Source organism: Sparus aurata, chromosome 1 (genome assembly GCF_900880675.1).
Source record: "Sparus aurata chromosome 1, fSpaAur1.1, whole genome shotgun sequence".
Taxonomy (NCBI): Eukaryota; Metazoa; Chordata; class Actinopteri; order Spariformes; family Sparidae; genus Sparus; species Sparus aurata.
The window spans coordinates 21,632,625-21,653,273 of NC_044187.1; the positions used below are offsets into that span (position 1 = coordinate 21,632,625).

General features: G+C 40.7%; 3 protein-coding genes across 7 annotated transcripts in view; 1 reads left to right on the plus strand and 2 right to left on the minus strand.

The window, feature by feature from the left end:
* Positions 1–13,024, minus strand: LOC115581442 (serine hydrolase-like protein). 3 transcript variants are annotated; one of them, XR_003984039.1, is made up of 13 exons: positions 12,203–13,009; positions 11,449–11,592; positions 10,365–10,478; positions 10,148–10,189; positions 10,052–10,071; positions 9,890–9,964; positions 9,125–9,231; positions 8,951–9,030; positions 8,822–8,856; positions 8,604–8,680; positions 8,414–8,501; positions 8,099–8,312; positions 1–789 (listed from the first exon to the last, which is right to left on the minus strand). XR_003984039.1 is itself a non-coding variant. In XM_030416523.1 (12 exons), exons 1-12 carry the CDS (start codon positions 12,213–12,215, stop codon positions 8,184–8,186), a joined length of 918 nt encoding a protein of 305 aa, XP_030272383.1. In that variant the 5' UTR covers positions 12,216–13,024; the 3' UTR covers positions 8,098–8,183. The 3 variants fall into 3 exon arrangements, 2 of the variants coding, with proteins under 2 accessions (XP_030272383.1, XP_030272370.1); XM_030416523.1 differs by lacking the exon at positions 1–789 and having other exon boundaries at positions 8,098–8,312; positions 11,449–11,586; positions 12,203–13,024; XM_030416510.1 differs by lacking the exon at positions 1–789 and having other exon boundaries at positions 8,098–8,312; positions 12,203–13,010.
* The window catches only part of mb (myoglobin), a 19,617-nt gene continuing 7,676 nt past the window's right edge, over positions 8,709–20,649 (plus strand). Inside the window, exons 1-3 of the mRNA XM_030416535.1 lie at positions 8,709–8,714; positions 19,100–19,104; positions 19,758–19,763. The gene's annotated coding sequence lies outside the window, so the exon portion shown is untranslated. The remainder of the gene's footprint in view (positions 8,715–19,099; positions 19,105–19,757; positions 19,764–20,649) is intronic.
* Positions 16,974–20,649, minus strand: part of LOC115581423 (serine hydrolase-like protein) — a 7,674-nt gene continuing 3,998 nt past the window's right edge. For 2 of the 3 annotated variants that reach the window (XM_030416500.1, XM_030416485.1), the window contains 6 exons: positions 20,431–20,540; positions 20,250–20,329; positions 20,083–20,117; positions 19,902–19,978; positions 19,711–19,798; positions 16,974–17,750 (listed from right to left, as the gene is read on the minus strand). In XM_030416500.1, coding sequence (XP_030272360.1) covers positions 17,607–17,750; positions 19,711–19,798; positions 19,902–19,978; positions 20,083–20,117; positions 20,250–20,329; positions 20,431–20,540 — 534 coding nt within the window. In that variant the 3' untranslated portion in view covers positions 16,974–17,606. The remainder of the gene's footprint in view (positions 17,751–19,710; positions 19,799–19,901; positions 19,979–20,082; positions 20,118–20,249; positions 20,330–20,430; positions 20,541–20,649) is intronic. The other variant, XM_030416492.1, reaches the window with a different exon arrangement.

A 20,649-nucleotide genomic window follows, 5' to 3' on the forward strand; every position in this document is an offset into this window, starting at 1 on the left:
TTTCCCAAAATGTTGAACCATTTATTCAGAAAAAGAAAAAAACAAACAGAGGATCCAGGCTGTCTTCTGCAGATTACTTTCTCAAACCATAAGTGAAGACAGCAACTAATTCAGCATTTAACAAGATCAGAATAAGACTGGAGACAACCAAAGGATCATTAAATGCTGAGTAAATCTCATGTGGATCTCTGACTGACCTCCAGTTGAATGATGACTCTCGTTCAGAGATCCACTAAATGAACCACAGACTTTTATGTTTTAATATGATGCTGACCAGTGAATTACATGTTACTACACAACTATATGACGGTAGGAGTTCATCTGTTTTTACGTCCATTTTGAAATGGCGCATAGCTCCATTACAGACGTGGTACAATACTCCTTCAAGCTAAACAGATTGTGAGACGGGATGTACCTGGATCTGGGTGGCAGACCTCCTCCGCTCCAGGTGGACACCATGAAATTAGACATTTTTCCTTCCTCCATGCACTCTAGAGGTTGATGAAGTTTTGATTGAAATTCCCACTCTGCTTCCACCTTGAAATGAGCACTGAAAACCTCCTTGAACTGTACGAATGCATGAAAATCTGTGAATCTGCAGAGCTGTACTTGGTGCGCGTAACAAAAATGTGACCAAGAAAATAAATCCCTTTTTTTTTTGTCAAATCCGACTCTGATGTTGGCCTGCTGGCTTGCATTTAAGGTTGAATCTCTTATCCATGTGGAGAAACGTGTCACCCCCAGTTCAGATTTATCAATTAAATTGAAAAATAAAACAAATTAATGTCCCCTCTGTTAAAATAATTCTGCGTTAATTTAGAACTGGAGGAAGGAGATCGGAGTCAGCTCAAGATTCAAACAAAGTTTTAATCTTGTACAAGAGGAGCATTCACAGAGCAACACGCAGGTCTGTTACAAAGTGAAGACTCAATATCTGAAGAGAAAAGCATGGTATATATCCCTCTTTGTGGGTGTGTTTTCACTCAATTAGTTCCTAATTTATGACCTGCACTTAAAGGAATACTCCACAGAGAAGGAAGTGATAAGGAAGAGTTAAGCTTCAGTGGTCACTCAATACCAGACATAGGTAATAAAATGGCCTAAAACAAGATCACAGGTTACAGGTCATGTTGAACAGTTACATTGAACATTCTTATGTAGGACTTCAGTTTACATTTCTCTTTGAAGTACAAAATTTCTATCACATATCCCTCCTGTTTATGCTGATTTCAAGCATAATTATAACAAATTTTGTAGAGTGTGAGAGCGAAAACCCTATCAGGCAGTTCAAAACATTCCAATTATCCATTATCTTTCTAGATAGGAAAACTCTCTCACGGTCCCGCTGCCCCGGCAACCACACGCAGGTACTCAATTTAATAAGGCACAGAAGTTATATAGAAATAAGCATAAGTTCAAAAGCATTTTGATTACATTGTCACCCCAAAACAAAACATAAACGTCCTCACCAAGCTAGTCAACCCATCGGGCTTGGCTACGGACCTATCCCTACCTAACTAAACTATCCCTTACACGTAAAAAGAATAAATGAAAAGGGGTCACTTTCAATATGTACAAAGGCTGTAAGTATTTTTCTCCTAAGTTGCTCTAGTCTGCCAATTCAGAAAACTACAACTTCAGTTAGATTGTCTGAAGTATCATCTTAATCAGTAGATAAACACATAAACAACAATCATCCCTTAAACTGTGATGTCCTTATCTTTATCAAACAGGTTACCATATAAATCATCATCTGCCATATCAATGTAACATTTTCTTGTGCTGCATTCTCATAGTCCTCCTGGTAGTCATCGGTGGTGGGGACCCTTTCATACAGCATCGCTGTTTTGATCACAGCAGTGTCAATGAGTCTCCGTAACAGTCCTCTCAAACAGGGGATAAAACAACATCCACAAATGGTTAGAATGACAATCATTACAGCTACAGATAACATCATAGCTTTTATAGAACCTGTCCAAACATTCTACATACTCCTCCTTTTTCAACCAACAAAATGTCTAACGCCATTCCTATTCTGCCATGCCATTAAACTAGTCTTATCTAACTGTTGATGTATGCCCCCAATTGCTCCCTTAGTGTAATTAAAAAATTGTTGTTGATTATAATACACATAATTTATCCAATCCACATCCTTATTAATAGTACCCACCAAGCCAGGAATGATTCAAACCCTGAACCAACATGATTTCTAGCTTTAAATTTGTCTGGTACACCTCGAGGAACACCAATTGCATCTAAATAAACCTTACTATCAAATGATCCCTTTGGTGCTTTTCTCTTGGTAATACGTGAGTTATCTGTCATCGTGTCATATGGTAAAATATATGTTTGCATTAGTAACTGTACCATGGCACAAGTTCCCTTCCAGTCAATTGGTAATTTTGCTCTGAGTGTCTTACCTCCACAGAACCACCAAACATCAGCTCTAGCCATGATTTGATCATTCACTACACCATCACTGACATTGTTCTCGCCCTTACTTACATCAATGATGGTTTTATAGATTATCAACACCCCTACTGACACGGTACCTTTAATTTCCAGTGTATGGAGTAAACCAAGGTGGTTTAATCTGTGGTGACACTGGTGGGAACAAAAGGTTCAAAGTGGTGCAGTTTGTAACATTATCTGAGTTGTATAAATCTAGCATGCAACGAAAACCTTTCGGATCATTATCTGAATTAAGGGGAAAAGGCACTGTGCCTAACCCCGACCTGGCTGCACAGGCTAGACAGCTTGAGGGGGAAAACTTGCTGTTTCGGGCTGTGTAAACATTCATTGTAACCATACATTTGAATCTGTGAATCCCATTTCTAGGGCATACGTTTCCTTTATATTTTTGACATCTATGTATTTTACAGGATTAGTTTTCATCAAAATATGTGTGGTTGGTGTAGCCATTACAGATGTTGTCTGATTACTCAAGTTTGGGGACAATTTTATATGAAATATCCCAACTGGGTTTGTTCCACTTACCCATGCTCCCAACACATATGTTCTGTTATCAGTGTGCTTGGGAGTCTTGAGTGTTATTATTACAGGATTGCAGTGGTTTATTTTCCAAGTGTCTGGCATCATCTTGATACTTGTCAATCGTTTTTTTAATTCACGTCTCAGATTGTATCCCCAATCCTGTGTTCCTGTATTGGCAATTACCCAATTCCACTTCTCACATCCACACCCATACCTGTTAACAGTTTTACCCCACACACTCCTATACGCAGTGCATGCAACTGTGGTGACACAGATATATTTCTCTGACCCCAGCCAGTCAGAATGTTGTCCTGAGCAAGGGAAAATCTGACACGCATCAATCTGAGCAATGCAGTTTATCCCTTCAGTACATTGTATTATCACTGCACCTCTCCTAGTGTCCCATCTGGATTGTATTCCTATAGCTCTTTCCCTCATTTTATCATGTACCTGGCCTTGTGTCTCTAAATGTGAGATAAGGAATGCAATTGTGGTCACACATAAAACAGTTATTGCACATAGTTTTCAATTCCGGCATGGCGAATGCTTCTACTTATCTGACAGTAGTATTTGTACTATTTTGCAGTGCGTGAGATGGATCCACGTCTGTCTTTCAGCTATGCAGACTGCTGTAGGTGTAGACAGCAATAATTGCTAGGGCCCTTCCCAGCATGGGGCTGACCAATTCTTTTGTCTCAGAACTTTGATGAACATCAAATCTCCTGGGTTTATTGGCCCTCCTGTTGGTGCTGCACCTATATGAGGAGATACTGTAGACATAGCACTCTTGTTCTTCACCATTTTTGACATTATAGTTTACAATTGTTTCAGTCAATCTAGTATCATCTCCCTTCATATCTATTAGTGGTACCCTGAATGGCCTTCCATATAATATTTCAAATGGGTAAGCCTGGAATTTACCTGGTTTTGGACATGGTCTACCTTGAGCATTATGTGTAGAACATATCAATCATGAAGCACAAAAATTTTTTTTTAGTAGTTTTGAAATCCATATGTAGTAAATATGTTCTCTTATTGTGGATACCATCCCTCCTGTTGAGACATGGATATTCCCATGACTCAATACTGCAGCAAATCTAAATAAACTCTTTGGTAATATAGGTTTATCGCCTAAGCTCTTCCAAATTCCTGTTTCTGTCTTTGTGGCTCCTTTAGTTCGCCACATGTTTTTCTCAGTCTCAGGTGAGCTATTTTGCATGTCCCTTAAAATATCATGATCTATATGTGTAGGCATAACCTCGGTGGTATAAATATCATCTACTTTTTCCAAAGAATCAGCCGCTCGTTTTGCTTCTCCGTCTGCTTTTTTGATTCCCTATTGAAATAGAAATCTTTCCTTGAAGTGTGTGCAGCACACTTGCATATTGCAACTTTTCTCGGCAGTTGAATGGCATCCAATAGCTGCAAAATGAGATCTTTATTCTTTCCTATTTTGCACACCTCCATAAGTGCAACAAGTTCTGCTGTTTATGCAGAGAAATGTGACGATAAGGAACTTGACTTGGAAACTTTGTTGGATGTTACTACGACATATCCAATGACATTTGTTCCATCCGGATTCTTCTTACATGAGCCATCTACAAACATCACAATATCAGCAGTATTAAGTGGTACATCGGTGAGATCTGGTCTTGGTAGTACTTCAACACTAGTGTCTCCTACACAATCATGTGCTATTCCATCTGTTTCATTTGGCAACAGAGTTGATGGGTTTAATGTAGTGCATCTCTCCATAGTGAGATGTGGCTGTGACAATAAAAACTATCTTGTTTTGCATTTGAAGAACAAGCATGTGAAAACATAAGTGTCAATGGATGAAATAACGCTATAGAAGCAGAACTCTGCACACTGAGTGCAGCTGCCTGTACTGCCTGCAAACAAGGTGGCATAGCTTTTGTGATGTTATCTAGTTTAGATGAATAATATGCAATAGGTCTCTGTTTTCCACCAAATGGTTGTGTTAGAACACTAGTCATAAAACCATTTCTTGCATCGCATGTCTGAACAAACGGCTTTGTGTAATCAGGGAAAGCTAATACTGAAGAGCTCACTAGAACTATTTTGAGTCAAGTCACAAAGGCATCATCTGTTTCTTGAGTCCATGTTATTTTATCATGAGCCACCACAGGTTGATCATATATAGCAGTTTGGAGCAGTTGTGCTTTTTTCAGCATATTTAGCAATCCACTCTCTGCAAAAATTAGTTATGCCAAAGAAAGACATCATTTATCTTTTGGTAGTAGGTTTTGGTGCTTACTTAATAATACTTGAGCGCTATCTAGCAAACATACTTCTTCTTCCTCATCTTCTGTGTCTTGGTGTGTGTCTGTGTGTGTCAGTGCATGACCTGATTTATTGGATAGTCATGCCGATGAATCATCAACTCGTCTGGGTCTCCCTCCTCCTCCTCTTTCCTGCCAGCCTCCTTGACCTCTGCCCTTTGGAGCTCTACATTCTCAAGCCCAATGTCCAAATTTGCCACAATTGTAGCAGCTCTCATCTTCTCCAACTCTCCCCATCCTCCTCCTCTGCTTCTCCCTCTCCAGCCTCCACAGTTGACATTGCCTCGGAAATACACATCAGTAAATGCATTAGCATAATTTTCATCATCATCATCATCATCCATGACAAATACTTCACTTGCCTTTTTGTTCCACCTTTCTTGGCCTTCTTTTCTTTCAGTACATTCTCTGCATGTACTGCATGGTCGGTCGTAGCTTGTATACCAGCTGTTCCAACACCAACCGGGTGCTTCCTTACAAACTGTGAGATCTCTGGCTTCAATCCATTCAGGAATGCATTTTTTTTTAGCTGCATATTGAACTGACCATTGTCAGCATTATCCTGTTGCATACCGCTGTTTGCTACACTTTCATCAGTCTCTCTAGGTAAATCAATACACCTTCATCTGCATTCTTTACACACTGTGCTATTTTGCAATAATCTGCTCTTCCCTGAAAATGAATTATTATTCTTTGAATCAAAACATCAACTTGGACAGTCCATTGAGCGTCCCCATGTAGTATGGTGACATGGTTGTGGAATGGGTCCCATGTTACCTTAATCAAACATCAATTTTGCTTTACAATGCACCCTAATATACTTTCTACCTCCAGCATTTCTATCAGCGGATACATTTCTTCTTCTTCTATATTAAAATTCACTGACTTCTTTGGCAGAGAGATTATAGGCATGACAGAAGGTTTAAAAAAATTCATACCACTTACCAGTCCTTGTTTTTTTTTGGACTTCCTATGGCTCTTTCTGTCGGTACAGGAGCGGAGAGAGTAGGTGCAGAGAGAGAAGGAGGGTGAGGGTGTGGAGCGGAGCAGAGGCCTGTTCAGGAGGCTGCAGTAGTTGAGGGTCGACGTACGTGGAGGATCAGGATGGGGACCCAGAGGCACATAATCATCATTCTCCTGTTATCTCGGTTGGAGTACAAAACAGGATAAAGTTTATTACTTCCTGGATCTTTTTCCTTTTCCTTTTTCTTCCTGTCTTTTCCTTTCTTCAACCTCTCTTCTCAATTTCTACTTTACGTTGTCTCACTTCCTTTTCTTTCTGCTTCTGCATTCCTCTCTTTCTTGCTTCTGCCTCATCCAACCATGCCTTTGCCTGTATATAACCTTCTCTCTTCTTTCTCATCTTACTTCCCTTTGACTTTGCCTCTCTCTTTTCTACCAATTCTTTGCATTCTTCTGCCTGCAACTTTCCTCCAAACCCCTACTTCTTTTTTACATAATCCTGTGCCTCCACAAAACTCTGGACACGTTTAAGAGCAGCTTAATGTATAATATTTTCAAATGTGTATTGTACTGTTTTTTTTATATCAATATTTGCCCTTAACTCTTGTTTTTTATTTTTATATTCTTATTATACTGTACCGCTGCTACGATTACCTAATTTCCCCTCGGGATCTATACAGTTATCTATCAATCGGTCTAACAATCTGTCTATCTATCTATCTATCGATCGATCTATTTTACATCTCCTTTATATTGAACCTCGTCAGGTTCACAACAACATTTATAACAACTACTACAATTTCCCATTTTGATCCTTTCTTTTTATTTATCTCAATTTTATTCGTATTTCTATTTGAGCACTCTTCTTTTTCTTTTTTTTTTTACATTTTATTTTATTTTACCGGTTTTTCCATTTCTTTTCCTTATGAGTCCCTGACTCTTTCCTATGGGTCCCTGACCCGACGTCCTTTTGGTTTCTCAGCCCTGAGGGATTAGTTTAAGCCTTGTCCTTCCAAAGACAGATATTTTAGGGTTCCTACCCTAAATCTAAGAGAGACCTGCTCCCCCAAGTCCCTGACTTGCTTTTTTCTTTATTTCCTTTAGGTCCCTGACCTATTCTAAGAGATCCCTGATCTCCCAAGTCCCTGACTTGCTTTACTTATTAGTAATGGTTATTTCTTACCCTTTTGATGATTTGAGTCCCTCACTCAATGTTTGCCTGGCTGGTCCGTCTCCCCTCTTTGGTTAGACCCGTCACTGTCCCTCTCTCCAGGCGACCTGGCCTCCCTGGCCAAACGAAGCTTTAAGAGCCCCGCGGTGGAGGACTTTTCAGGAGTTTTTACCTCCGCCTTGCAAGGTCTTCAGGTCCGCTGATGTGGAGAGAGCGACAGATATTGGGGTCCCTGTTCGGGCGCCAAATGTTTTGTTAAAATAATTCTGCGTTAATTTAGAACTGGAGGAAGGAGATCGGAGTCAGCTCAAGATTCAAACAAAGTTTTAATCTTGTACAAGAGGAGCATTCACAGAGCAACACGCAGGTCTGTTACAAAGTGAAGACTCAATATCTGAAGAGAAAAGCATGGTATATATCCCTCTTTGTGGGTGTGTTTTCACTCAATTAGTTCCTAATTTATGACCTGCACTTAAAGGAATACTCCACAGAGAAGGAAGTGATAAGGAAGAGTTAAGCTTCAGTGGTCACTCAATACCAGACATAGGTAATAAAATGGCCTAAAACAAGATCACAGGTTACAGGTCATGTTGAACAGTTACATTGAACATTCTTATGTAGGACTTCAGTTTACATTTCTCTTTGAAGTACAAAATTTCTATCACACCCTCCAACCAGCTCTTTTAATAGGGATTATATGTTGGCAACATAACAGTACAACGTGACTTTGTGGGTGTTTGACTGTTTGTATCTTATAACTTGTGCTCTCGGATTGACCGTGAAAGCACTTTGCTTCGCAGGAAGTCTGACACGAACGGAGCGACGACTTCTGGCTTGCTCAGATGAACGTAATGATCGCCTGGTGCTGTCACCACCGTGTGCTGAAACGAAGACAAACAGAGACAGAAGGGACGATCACTACGCTGGTTGAATATTCACAACATTTTGTGTATTTTCATTCTGTCCCAGCTGCAAAACTCACATTTCTGTCCCGCAAACACTGGAGGAGTGTGGTGGTAAACCTACTCTGAGCTGGTTCAGAAAGTATTCTATCAAAGCCGCTGTCTGCTCTGGAAAAAAAAGAAGTTTTGAACACATTTAACTACATTGAGGATAAAGTAGATTAAATTCTTGATAGATATGATCCAGACAAAGATGTTCAACACACTTACAGAACAACTAGAAGAGAGGCTTGAATCCTCGCCTGGAACTCCAGACTCTGCTCCCAACTCATGCGTATTACGTTTTTCTGAAAACACAAGATTAATAAACACACGTGTGCTGTACGAGCTGAATGCTGAACTTCTGGTGGTGGCGGAACATATAGAAGTTTACAGAGTGGAGGTGGTGGATGTGGGGGAAAAAGGATTGGGAGGTTAAAAAGACTTACAAAATTAACTCGCAGGTCTCTGGAGAACGCAAATCCTGCAAAAGAGAAACACTTTGAGCTGGCAGCAGATGTGAGAAAGCAAAGAGAGATTACTTCTCTCTGAGAGGTGGTGAAGAGATAAAGACGCACCTCCTTCAACCTGAAGGAGACCTCGCTCTAAAAGGATGTTCACAGACTGTTCAGACAGAGTCGGGTTTGCAGCCAACAGCCTGAAAGACGCACATCATGTTAGCAAGCGGCTCACCTAAAGGACAAAATGATATTATATTACATAAATGGCCAACAATTTAAGAGCTATTATACCTCTCTGCTGCCTTCTCGTAAGTGTAAACTCTTTTCTTCTTTTCTGTCTTTTTTTCATACTCGAGCGTCTCATCCATCCCCTGTCTCATCACTTTGGATATTTCTGTCTACAAGAAAAGAGACAGAAATGAAGAGGTGAGAGAGAAAATCTACTGAAAGGAGCGTAACAACCGAAGAGATCTGGTTTATGAAACGTGATGTAGTGTATGACTTGAAAGACAGAATGAAAATGAAGATAATTGAAGCACAAATCAATAATAATGCAGGAATCATGGTTAATGCTTGAATGAAGATTATTTGATGAATATAATTAGAAGTTATTGCCTTGAAAGTTGAATAAGAAAAAAAAACCTGATGATTGACTGAGTTGACTCATTTACAAACATCTAACAGGGGCTGCAGCCTGTCAGAAGTCATTTTCTACAACCAGAAAGGAGTTTTACAGTTTGAAATAAGGAAATACAAATAGTGGGAATTAAATGATAGGATTTTAGGGTTTTTAAATTAAAGACTGTATAATTAATTTTATGAATTACAGCCAACATCCAACACAATAAACAAATAAACGACTAAACCAGAAATCCCTTCCTTGAAACATTCCTTCACCCTTGTTTTGGCAAATAAATGTTTACACGAAATTACATGTTATAAAAAGTACAGTTACACAAGGTACAGCAAACTAAAATTAAACTCTTCTTTCAGTGTCAACACCAACACACACTACTGAAGCTCTTCAGTAGCTTTGTGTCTCTGAGGGGTTCTTACAGTGTCTGTAGGCAGGAACCCAAAAGCGTCCAGAAGTACGAGCGCCTCCACCATCTCAGGAAACAGAGAAGCGAACTGTGGGGAACATTAATTTGGACCAATACGATGATTGCACTTGAAAAAACAGCAAAACATTGTTCATTGTGTAAAAAGAACACTTACCATTGCAGCAATGTCACCACCTGTAAATGAAAAAGAAAATGAATAACTTTACAAAACAGAAAGCAGAAGATAAATTCTGATGTGACGCTGACTCACCCATACTGTGGCCTATGATGGAGAGGTTCTTCAGCTGCAGAGCTGTGGGAGTTCATTTCACAGATCATCAAACAGGCAGGTTCAGCATCTCATCACAGAACAAGGAGAAAGTTGCCAAGATTTGTCAGTTTTCCAAAGTCCTGCTGTGGTGCAATCATGGGCATAAACAGGAACAACGAAGAGGAGAGTTTCTAAAAAACGCCTTGAACTCACACACCGTCGACAACTCTGCAGACATCCGCCACGTACTCGGGTGAAGAGTAGAAAGCTCCAGGAGGACGATGTGACGACAGACCGTGACCTGCCAGGTCCACCGCCACGTACCTGCACTCTGGGAGGAGGGACAGAGTAAAATTCTCACACAACACACTCAGGGGAAGTGACACCAAACACAGGGTAACAATTTATGTTAACTCATGCAATTAGTTCCATATAATTATTATTGTCCATGTATTTTCATATTTTGTATAAGTTAGTTTTCTGGAAAGAAATTATTTTATACCAAATAAATGTTAACAAGCATCTTTCATCGACCCCTTTAAATGCCTTTGTTTTGACAAAGCTAACCATCTAGCCACTATGCTAGCTGTCTGGACCAGCTTATACAAATGACTTAATAAGATGACGGTTTTATGCATAGTTTGCCCTTCATGCATGTAAAATGGTAATGTCAAAGTTTCTCTGTAAGTCTCAATATTTCTACCAGGCTTGGTATGATATTAGATATTAGTGCACATCACACAACTTTCTGTCATATGCAATATTTTTCACAATACTGAATATCAACCAGCTGTGTGATTTTTCCCCCCTGAGTGGAACTAATCCGACTGCATTCTATTTTTTTATTTTGTAACGGCTCAGTTAGAGGGCAGGGAGCCAGTGACAGACTAGCTGTACCTAGAACTGTTATTCTGTTATATTTGCAATTAATTCGTAGTGTTGTATGTGTTGCTGCAAAGGGAGAATTAAAGAGGAGAACGACATATCAACCTCTTGGGCCTTTATTTATGTTACAATGATAATATTGTCTATCATGATGTTTCATAATAATATTGCCCAAACCTAATTTCTACAAGTGTAATGTTCACAAACAAGTCCAGCACTTGAGTAATAGTACTTGGCTGCTTCACATTCCGTCGTTTTTAATGACTATTTCATTAAGTAATCACTTCAGCCCTCGAACTAACTAACTAGGAGTCCTGCATCCATTGAACATGTTACCCATAATCAATACCAAACTGAAAAACTCTTCCCGGGAGGCGTACAAGAAAATCATCAACTACGAGCCAGTTATGGGTCACCTTTGGGTAGAAGGGGAATGAGGGTGCTGAATGAACCACAGTTGTCAGCCCAGCCATGCAGGCACAGCACAGGACGCCCGCGATCAGGACCCCAGACTTTACCTCTGATCTCTCCCCAGGGGACCGGCACAGAGAGCTCTGTAGCTGGACACACAACACACTGGTTCAGTTACACTCGTGTCTCCACTCCCCTCTCGTCTACCTTCTCTCAACTTGGACCTGATGAAAGTATCTTTCTAGTTACATGACCAGAAAGATAAAAACTCACGCTTTTTATAAAAATCCCCTCTGCTGCCCAAAGTGACTTCAATCACACACGAAACAGCATCAGCCTGCAGCTCACAACCACACGAATATCAGAGAATAAACTAAACATTTCTACTGTAGTAACTCAGACAGCCATTAGCAAGAAAGTTGTGTTTACACATGAGAAACTACTTAACAGGCAGACAAAAATAATCCCACAGGATTCAAATAAATCCATTACACCTGCCTCCTCTACTGTCTACTGCCTGCTTGTTTAGTTGTAGCCTGACAACATGAGACTGCAGCTCACACACACACACACACACACACACACACACAATAACCTGACAGGAGAGGAAACAGATATAAACAACAGCAACAAGTGTCATGAATCATTACAGGCCTGTGAACACTTCCCTGACACTGAGCTTATGTCAGTGTTTCTAGCTTGCTGTAGATCTCTGACAGAAGACGTTCTTTAACCCTCCGAATACTCTGACTTTGTTACCTTGTTCGGCCATGTTGGTGTTGATGTTATTGTGTCAAACCCTCTGTGAAGTTTGCTCGTATCTCTCCAGACTTGAACGAGTCTCCAGTCCTGGTCACTTCCGGTCCTCTCCAGGCTGCAGCAGCGTGGACGTTGTCAGGGTTCGTGCGTCCCTCAGTCAGGTCTGTCAGGCAGCACCTCTCTGTCATGTGTTTGAACCGAGAGCTTTACCCTGTGCTCTAGTTTCAGCGTTTACTTAAATGCTGTACTTAAAGGTGCAACCTGTAAAAATAACGGCAATTTAAAAAGATAATTTTCGAAGGCGAGAAAGTCGCAGTTTGCCGTTAATACAGTAGAATACCATTTAGATTCACGTAAAACTGTTCAGTGAACTGCATCGTTGCAAACACCAACATGGCCGCCAAATCAGCAAAGAAAAGGTGCTAGAAATGGTGGTCATACTGACGACTGCAGTTCTGTGATGGGGTAGTTCTTCAGTTCTGTGAGCCACTAATGTACTGGAGCAGCTCTACAATGTTTCAGTTACGAGTTCTAGTGAGCGTTCAACAAGACGACGTCACTAATGCAGCTGGAGGGTGTGTAGTCTTTATAATTATATTTTTTCACAGTCCTATATTTCACGACCAATCAGTTGAACTTTATTGGAAAAAAAGGAAATGATTCAAGTCCATCCTTTGCTGTCCCTCTCCTTCTCTCAGCTGTGGTGTGAATTTCAGATATAGATGTGGCTGTGGCTCAGGGGGTAGAGCCAGTGTCTTGTTATCCAAGGGCCGCTGGTTCGATTCCCCTGGTATGCATGTTGAAGTGTCCTTGGGCAAGATACCGAACACTAATTGTATGAATTACTGTAAGTTGCTTTGGACAAAAGCGTCGGATAAAGGCTGTAAAATATGGATGTGTTGTATTGCCATGAGGATTAGTTAAGCTTTTTGTAAATGGTTTACGATGTACTTAAAACTCAAGGTGAGGAAAAAGAACTAATGGTTTGCATGTTGCTGCTTATAGCTCTGCCATTATGAAAGGAAAGTAAATCACTGGGAAATTAAAGCATGCAGGTAGACTGTGAATAAAATAGAAATACATGAACAAATATAGAAAATAAAAGAAATATAACCTCTCTTTTTCTGTATCTTCCTCGCTCACACGCACACAAGTTAGTAACTGTCATGGCAACCGGATGATGACCCTGCTGCAAACGGTGGAAAAATAACTCACTTAGAGATTAGAAGTGCAGGAAAAGGGAAAGCGTATCTTACTGGAAAACGGAACAGTTGGATCACTCAACTATTGTGTAAAAACAAAGGGCTTGAAAAATGGCCCTCATGCTGATAAGGGTGGCCCTTTGCCAGGTGTAGTGTATTGCACCTTTAAGTACATATCTGTGGTACATGAAGGTCTACTTTACCTGAGTGACTAAAGTAATTCACGCAACTTAATACTTCTTCTCCATTATCAGAGACAATTATAGTACTTTTAGCCCACTACATTTGTCTGACAGCTATAATGTTTCAGACAATTACAACTCACAGGAGGGTTTGATGTTGTTCGTTTTTGCTGTGCCTCCTGTTAAGAGGATTTCTTGTGCACTCTAACTTTACCTACAGGTGTCAGTTAGCTGTTTATGTGTTACGAAAAAAGGTCAGAATAATCCAGGATCATGTTTCAGCTTCTTATAAAGACGGATCAAAGAAATCCTCAGTGGAGATGAGCTCAGAAGTAGGGCAAGACTTGTTCTTCTGTAGCTCACCCGTCAAATATTCAACTCACTGATGATCCTTAAGCTGTGCATTAGATCTGTGGTTATCAATCATGCCCCCCTTTCAGAAGCTAAAAATAGGTTCATACCCCCAGAACACGTAAACTGATTCTGTCAATCACTGACAATGTTGCAAAAGATGAATTTTATTGGAATGAAGGAAATGATTCAAGTCAGCGAGACAACATCAGCAAACTCTTGTTTTGCCCTCCATCCTTTGCCCTGCCCTTCTCTCAGCTGTGCTTTCAATTTCAGATGTGTTGTATTGTTGTGAGTGTTGCTGAATTTTTTTGTGAATGGTCTACAATGTAATTATAACTCAAGGTGAGAAAACAACGGTTAACGAAAATAAAGCAAATCACTGGAAGTTAACTGTGAATAAAATAAAAATAAATGAACAAATATAGGAAAAAAAAGAAATACAATGTCTCTTTCTGTATCTTCCTCACTCACACACACATTAGTAACTGTCAACAGGATGATGACCCTGCAGAGGTCATGCTGACCTGCTGCAAACTGTGGAAAAATAACTCAATTAGAGATTAGAAGTGCAGGAAAACTGGAAACCATGTCCTGCTGGAAAACAAAACATTTGGATAACTAAACTATTGTGTAAAAAATGAAGGGCTTAAAAAGCGGCCCTCATGCTGATAAGGGTGGCCCATGAGTAGGACAACTTTTAAGTTAATTTGCTTTGATTGAATATTTGATGGATTGATTGGATCCCAAATATGACGGTGCAGATGTGGAGTGTAGGCGATTATGCTTCCTTCTTGACAAAACGCTGCTGCTATCCTGCCTCTCTATCTCCTGGTAGCAGAGAGAGAACAGGGGAAGAGGCGTCGCTCAGTTGAAAATGTTTGCCTAGTCTGCCTGACTCAATGATCCTTTATCTGACTGAGATCTATGGCCCAGACCATGACTCTGATACGTCATTAGCCTTACTGTGCTGTGTATTGATAAATTCATGGTGCTCTCTGCGGTGCTGAGGTAGCAGATGGATTTCTAATTCTGCCCTTTTCTCTCAGTTTCTTCTTGGATCTAGAATATTCTCTCTCCTTTTTGAATCCCTAATGTTTTATGTTAGAAGAGAAATTGAAGGAAATCGAGGTTTCAGGTGCTGTAACTACCTCACAGATGAGGAGCAGGTAAGTGCTCAGAGGAACAGGTGGAAGAGTGAGGAAGCCGTGAGGAGTCATCTCCTTCATCCCCAGGCCTCAGCTGCCTCACATACAGGAGTTACTGGCAGGGTCCTTGTGAGCCCTCATGGCGGGCTGATGACAGACTCTGCAGGACTGAAGGCCATATACTGCTGCAGAATTGGAAAGCTATAAAACCTTTGTGTCTGGCAGCGTTGGTGAAGCCGCAGGTAACCTTCCCACAAGTCTGCTGGGGCTGGCGATGACTCAGGTAGCATCTCTCTTTGTTATTTGTCTTCTTTCTATTGATTTTACTTTTAAAGGTCCATTTTGTAAGACTGTTTATTTTTGAGTCTGACTCCAAGCTTGTCAAACACCAACTCTTTTGGGATGGCGACCGACCGGACTTACAATCCCAAAGCGTCCCTCACCATGTGCAGCTGAGAGACAGCTGAGTCCACCAGCGGTGACAGTAAAATGGTCAAAGATTAAAATATCTCTCGAGATTATGGAGTCATAGTTTTATAGATTTCCAATAAATGATCCTCTTAAGCCAGATTCATCCCCTGCATTCACTGCGGCACTCAAACACAAGCACCCTCTCTTCCCACAGCTCATAAACTTTTGAGATTAAACATGAGGACACACACCTCAGAGAAAGTGGGCAACTGCTAAAATATTAACAACAGGCAGCAGACATGGAAGACATCTGACGCACCGCAGTGCATTTCAAACAGTCCTCAAACACAGCAGGTGCAAGGTGATTTAAACTACTCCCTGTGAATACACCTGCAGGAGAAGAGGAAGGCAAAGAGCCAGGAGAGGAGTTCAGCAGCCTGAAGAACACAAGACAACTGAGAGGAGTCATGATGTAGACTTCAACCCGCCAGATATTCATAAAGGTCTAAGAAGCTATACATGTTTGTCAAAATCTGGTTTGGTTCAGAATAAAATATTTAACCTTATTTTTCATCAAAGAGTGTGGCTCAAATACCATTAAATATAATATTACAATAAATTATATATATATATATATGTAAATTAAAATATATACATATAATGAACAAATACTGTACACGCTACATTAGGTGCCTGTATTATCTGAGGCAGTCCAAAGCATTATTGAGGTCATAGTTGTATGACAGTAAGGTGTTTCTAATTTCTGGTCCACTCTATCAACTATTAGAAAGTCATCTGGATGCAGTCCAGTACAGCACCATCACTATCTTTGACCCTATAGTATAACTGAATTCTCAGATCTATGACTTTCATCAAAACAAACAACAGCTAAATGAATAAAAGTTAGCACACCAGTTAGCATTCAACTAAAAGCGCAGTTGAGACGTTACAGCTCAGTCTGACAAAGTACACACAAAGTCTAAAAATCAAGGATTAACTCTTAACTCTCTGGTTAACAGGACCTCGCTACTCTCAAGAACCATTTTTTCCTCACTAGTGGTAATGATCAAAGAAGCAAAGCTTCATCCTCACGAGTCTACGGTTGTCACATGCGAAGGGGAACTCCATACATTTTACACACAGAAATTAGTTTACAGATTTTTGGGAGAACATGTGTGAAGAATTTGTCTGAAACCTTTTGATGGCTCCAGATGGAGTGGCGGTCTTATGAGCTGCCTCATAACATCAGTTTGCTAAGGGTGTCATTTAGATGGGAAGATGGGTATACAGGCTCTGAAATATCGACTTCCGGCTTACAATGGATTGCAGCGAAACTGTCGGTGGTTCAGTGTCATTGTGCGTAATGTAGGGACCCACAGAAAAGGAGGTAATGAAGGGAAAAAAGACAACATCTCTATTCTGCTGCATCGATTTTGAACAGTTTTTTTTTTTTTAAAACATGCATCCTGAGTCACAATAATGTTAAAAAGGAGTGCAATGTTTAATCGGCAGAGTACTCTTTTCAAGCTAAAGACTTTTACTGAGGCATGTTTTCAAATGTTACCTTTTACTGTTACTTTTCAAGTCGTCAATAATAATTTAAGAGATATGTTACAGGATGTGTCATGTGTCAAATACATATAATACTACACGACATACAATCTCCAAAAAGTTAATATTTGATCAACAGCAGCTTGATACAAAATCACTACATTGAGTGAACCTGGTTGTGAAAACATCCACTCACTGGATCAAGCAAAAGACACAAACTGAGCCAAAACCACAATTTAGATGCGTTTTGCTGATCCATCAGTCAACACTCCCACTTCACTTTTTTTTTTTACGCACCATCTGGAGTTAGAGACAAGCAGCTCGATGTGAAACATGGCTTACATTGCTCACATAGCTCTGTCACTCAAAACAATACACATTAAAGTCTGTTAAAATATGTAAATGAATGCAGCTGTACACCAAAAGTAACATGCTGCGACTAGTTGATGGTGTTGCAGCAGGTTGACTGAGGTTAAAGCATCGAGGTGAGTTTCAAACGTACAGTACAAAAGCGATGTGTAATATGAGTGAAGGCAAAACTGTTGCTCGTCTGTGCTCGTTATAACTTTGAGGCCTGCTCGTCTGTTAGGCTAGCCGACTGTGAGAGCACTTTGGTCTGCAGAAAGTCAGATACAGGTCGAGCAACGACATCAGGTTTGTTCAGATGGATGTGATGATCGCCTGGTACAGTCAACACCTCGTGCTGCAAGACAGACACAGAAACAATCACACAAGTGTAAAGTGCATTATTTTAACCTGCAATAACTGATTCTTTTCAGCTACATGGAGGCAGCATAAAAAAACACAACATGAACACAACATTTACGACGACCAGCAGTTACAGAAGTCGTATTGGTCCAATTCTTCGATTCAAATTCTTTGACCCCGTCAAAGTGATGGAAGTGTTTGTCTCTTTAGCTATATTTACCCACTAGTTTGAAACTGTGTCTGTCTAACATTTGTTGCTGAGATGCAATTATCAAGTTTTCTGCTCATTTTCTTCACAATCAATCGGTTCAAGTCTTTAGTCCCAAAAATGAGCCCAAAATTATGTCTTCAAATTGCTTCTTTTGTCCAATCCACAGTGCAAAACACCTAAGATTCTTTATTTACTTTCATAAATGACAAACAGAAGCAAGAGATCCTCACGTATTCAAAGCCATTCGATTTATCGACTAATCATTGTAGGTCTGCTAAAAAGCTCTCTAAACCTGAGTAAGCTGCAGAAAAAGGTGATGATTCCACATTGATTATATGGCATTCTCAGGCCAGATGAGGTAAGTAATCCCTCCAGTGAGTTCTGGGTCAGCCCCAGGATCTCCTCACAGTTCAACGTGCCTCGGGAACCACCAAAGTAAGGCACACGGGAGGCATCCTAATCAGATGCCTGAAAAACCTCAGCTGGCTCCTTTCAACGTAAAGGAGCTGAGGCTCCTCTCTGATCTCCGTCTGGATGCCCAAGCTCCTCATACTATCTCTATGGCTGAGCCCAGCCAGGAGATTGAAAAGCTTTGCCTTCAGCCTCAGCTCCCTTTTCATCACGATGGTCCAGCGCAAAGCCAGCATCAAACCACGAGTTCACCTCATGCTCCACTTTCCCGTCACTCATGATTAAAACCATGGGATACTTAAACTCCTTTGCTTGGGGGCTTCAATGCACCCCCAAACCAGAGTAGGCAATCCATTGTTTCCCAGCGAAGAACCCTGGCCTCAAATTTGAGTTGCTGATGAATTCAACAGAACCACATCATCTGCAAAAAGCAGAGAAACAATTCTGAAGTTCACATACTGGTCACTCTCCTCACCACGGCTGCACCTTGAGATCCTCTTCATAAATATCAAGGACAGGATCCAAGACAAAGGACAGCCTCGTCAGAGTCCAACACTCTCTGGAAACATGTCCAAAATTGTGCCGAATATGCTGCCACTGCTTTGACTTGGACTATGGGATCCGATGTCTCGTAGCAATGGCCCCTGTACCCCGTACTACTGCAGTATCCCTAAAAGAACTCCTAGGCCTTAGTACACGAAGAAAACTTCAATCGGTCAGAGCTTCCTCTCCAGGCGATGCTTCTTTTCCAGCAACCTAAAATAAACTTTTGAGAAAGGCTGGGCAGTGTGAACCCCCGACATTTGGAGCACACCTCTGGCCTGTCCCCGACTTTGTGCCGACAGTTCAACACAGTCCACAGCCTTCAGCATCTCAGGGTGAGTCTCATCCACAGCTGGCGCCTTGCTGTGAAGCTTCTTGACTATCTCAGCGATCTCTGCCAGGGGTATGGGCTAATCTTCAAACACTTCTTCCTCCTCAGAGGCATATTGATTATAACGGCTTTAAAAATCATTAGTATTCTGACACAGATTTTTTCCATCACCAGAGACCATCATTGAACATGTTTACTTGATGCACATTCTCTGTTTTCGTTCTCTTCGGCAGCACATGACCAAGTTACTGTATGTAGGTCGCTGTTGCGGTTCACAGCTACAAAAATAATTCTGCTGCCTCTGAGATATTGAGCTCTTACTACTCTGCTACTTTTGCATTTTTGTTGCTGTCTATCTGTCTACTAGTCACAATTACACACACAGCTAAACAGCTAAAAATAAACATGAAGATGAAAGCATACCTGCTTTACAAAAGCAGACTGTGAACATACACTCACATTTCTGTCCCTATAGCCCTGGAGAAGTGCTGATGTAAATCTTTTTTGATCTGGTTCAGAAAACATCTTCTCAAAGCCGTCTTCTGCTCTGGAGAGACAAAGAGAAAGATTGTATGTATAGTCAGTTAGGTACAATTTACAAGGATTGTACTGAGTGTATTAAAGATTTGTGAGGTGGAGGAATATCTTACAGAACAACTAGAACAGACGCTTTTATCCTCGACTGCATCTCCAGACTCTGCTCCACACTGATGCGCACTATGTTTTTCTGGAAACACAAGACAAAAAGTACTGTGCATGGTCTGCATGCTGTACATTTGCGAGGTAGAAAAAGGCAAAGTGATGAGTCGGTGCAGTTCAGCAGAGACCTACCAGATTAATACGAAAGTCCCTGGAGAACACCACTCCTGCAAGACGAAAATATATTTTCAACATAAGAGCAGAAACGAAGTGAGATTATTCATAGAGTGAGCTCGATTTTTTTCTCTGAGGAGCACTCATAGCAAAAATAAAAACAAAGAGGATGAAAAAAGCCGTGCCTCCTTCAACTTGAACTAGACCTCGTTCTAGAAGGATGTGCACAGACTGTTCAGACAGAGTCGGGTTTGCAGCCGACAGCCTGAAAGACATAAAAGGTTGGGGGTTTTCTTTTTAGACAAAAGTTATATGCTTGGATGTTGAGTGGTTTTATAAAACATCATGAAGACGGGGGTGTAATACCTCTCCACTGCATTTTCATAAGTGTAAACTCTTGTCTTCTTCTCTTCTGGCTTTTTTTCATACTGAAGCAACTCCTCAAAGCCCTGTCTCACCACTTTAGGTATTTCTTTCTGCAAGGAAATGGACAAAAAGATGCAGGAACCCATTCAACACTACTGACAAGAGTGGGTTGTGCAGCGAGTTATGCTTTAATGTAACATAAATGCTTGGCGTGAACCC

Excerpts from the sequence above, each read along its gene's own strand:
- LOC115581442 (XM_030416510.1), bottom strand. Across the intron at positions 8,681-8,821 it reads GAGACCTGCGAGTTAATTTT|AAAAACGTAATACGCATGAG; the intron begins GTAAGTCTTTTT and ends TTGTGTTTTCAG. Across the intron at positions 8,502-8,603 it reads GCCTCTCTTCTAGTTGTTCT|AGCAGACAGCGGCTTTGATA; the intron begins GTAAGTGTGTTG and ends TTTTTTTTCCAG.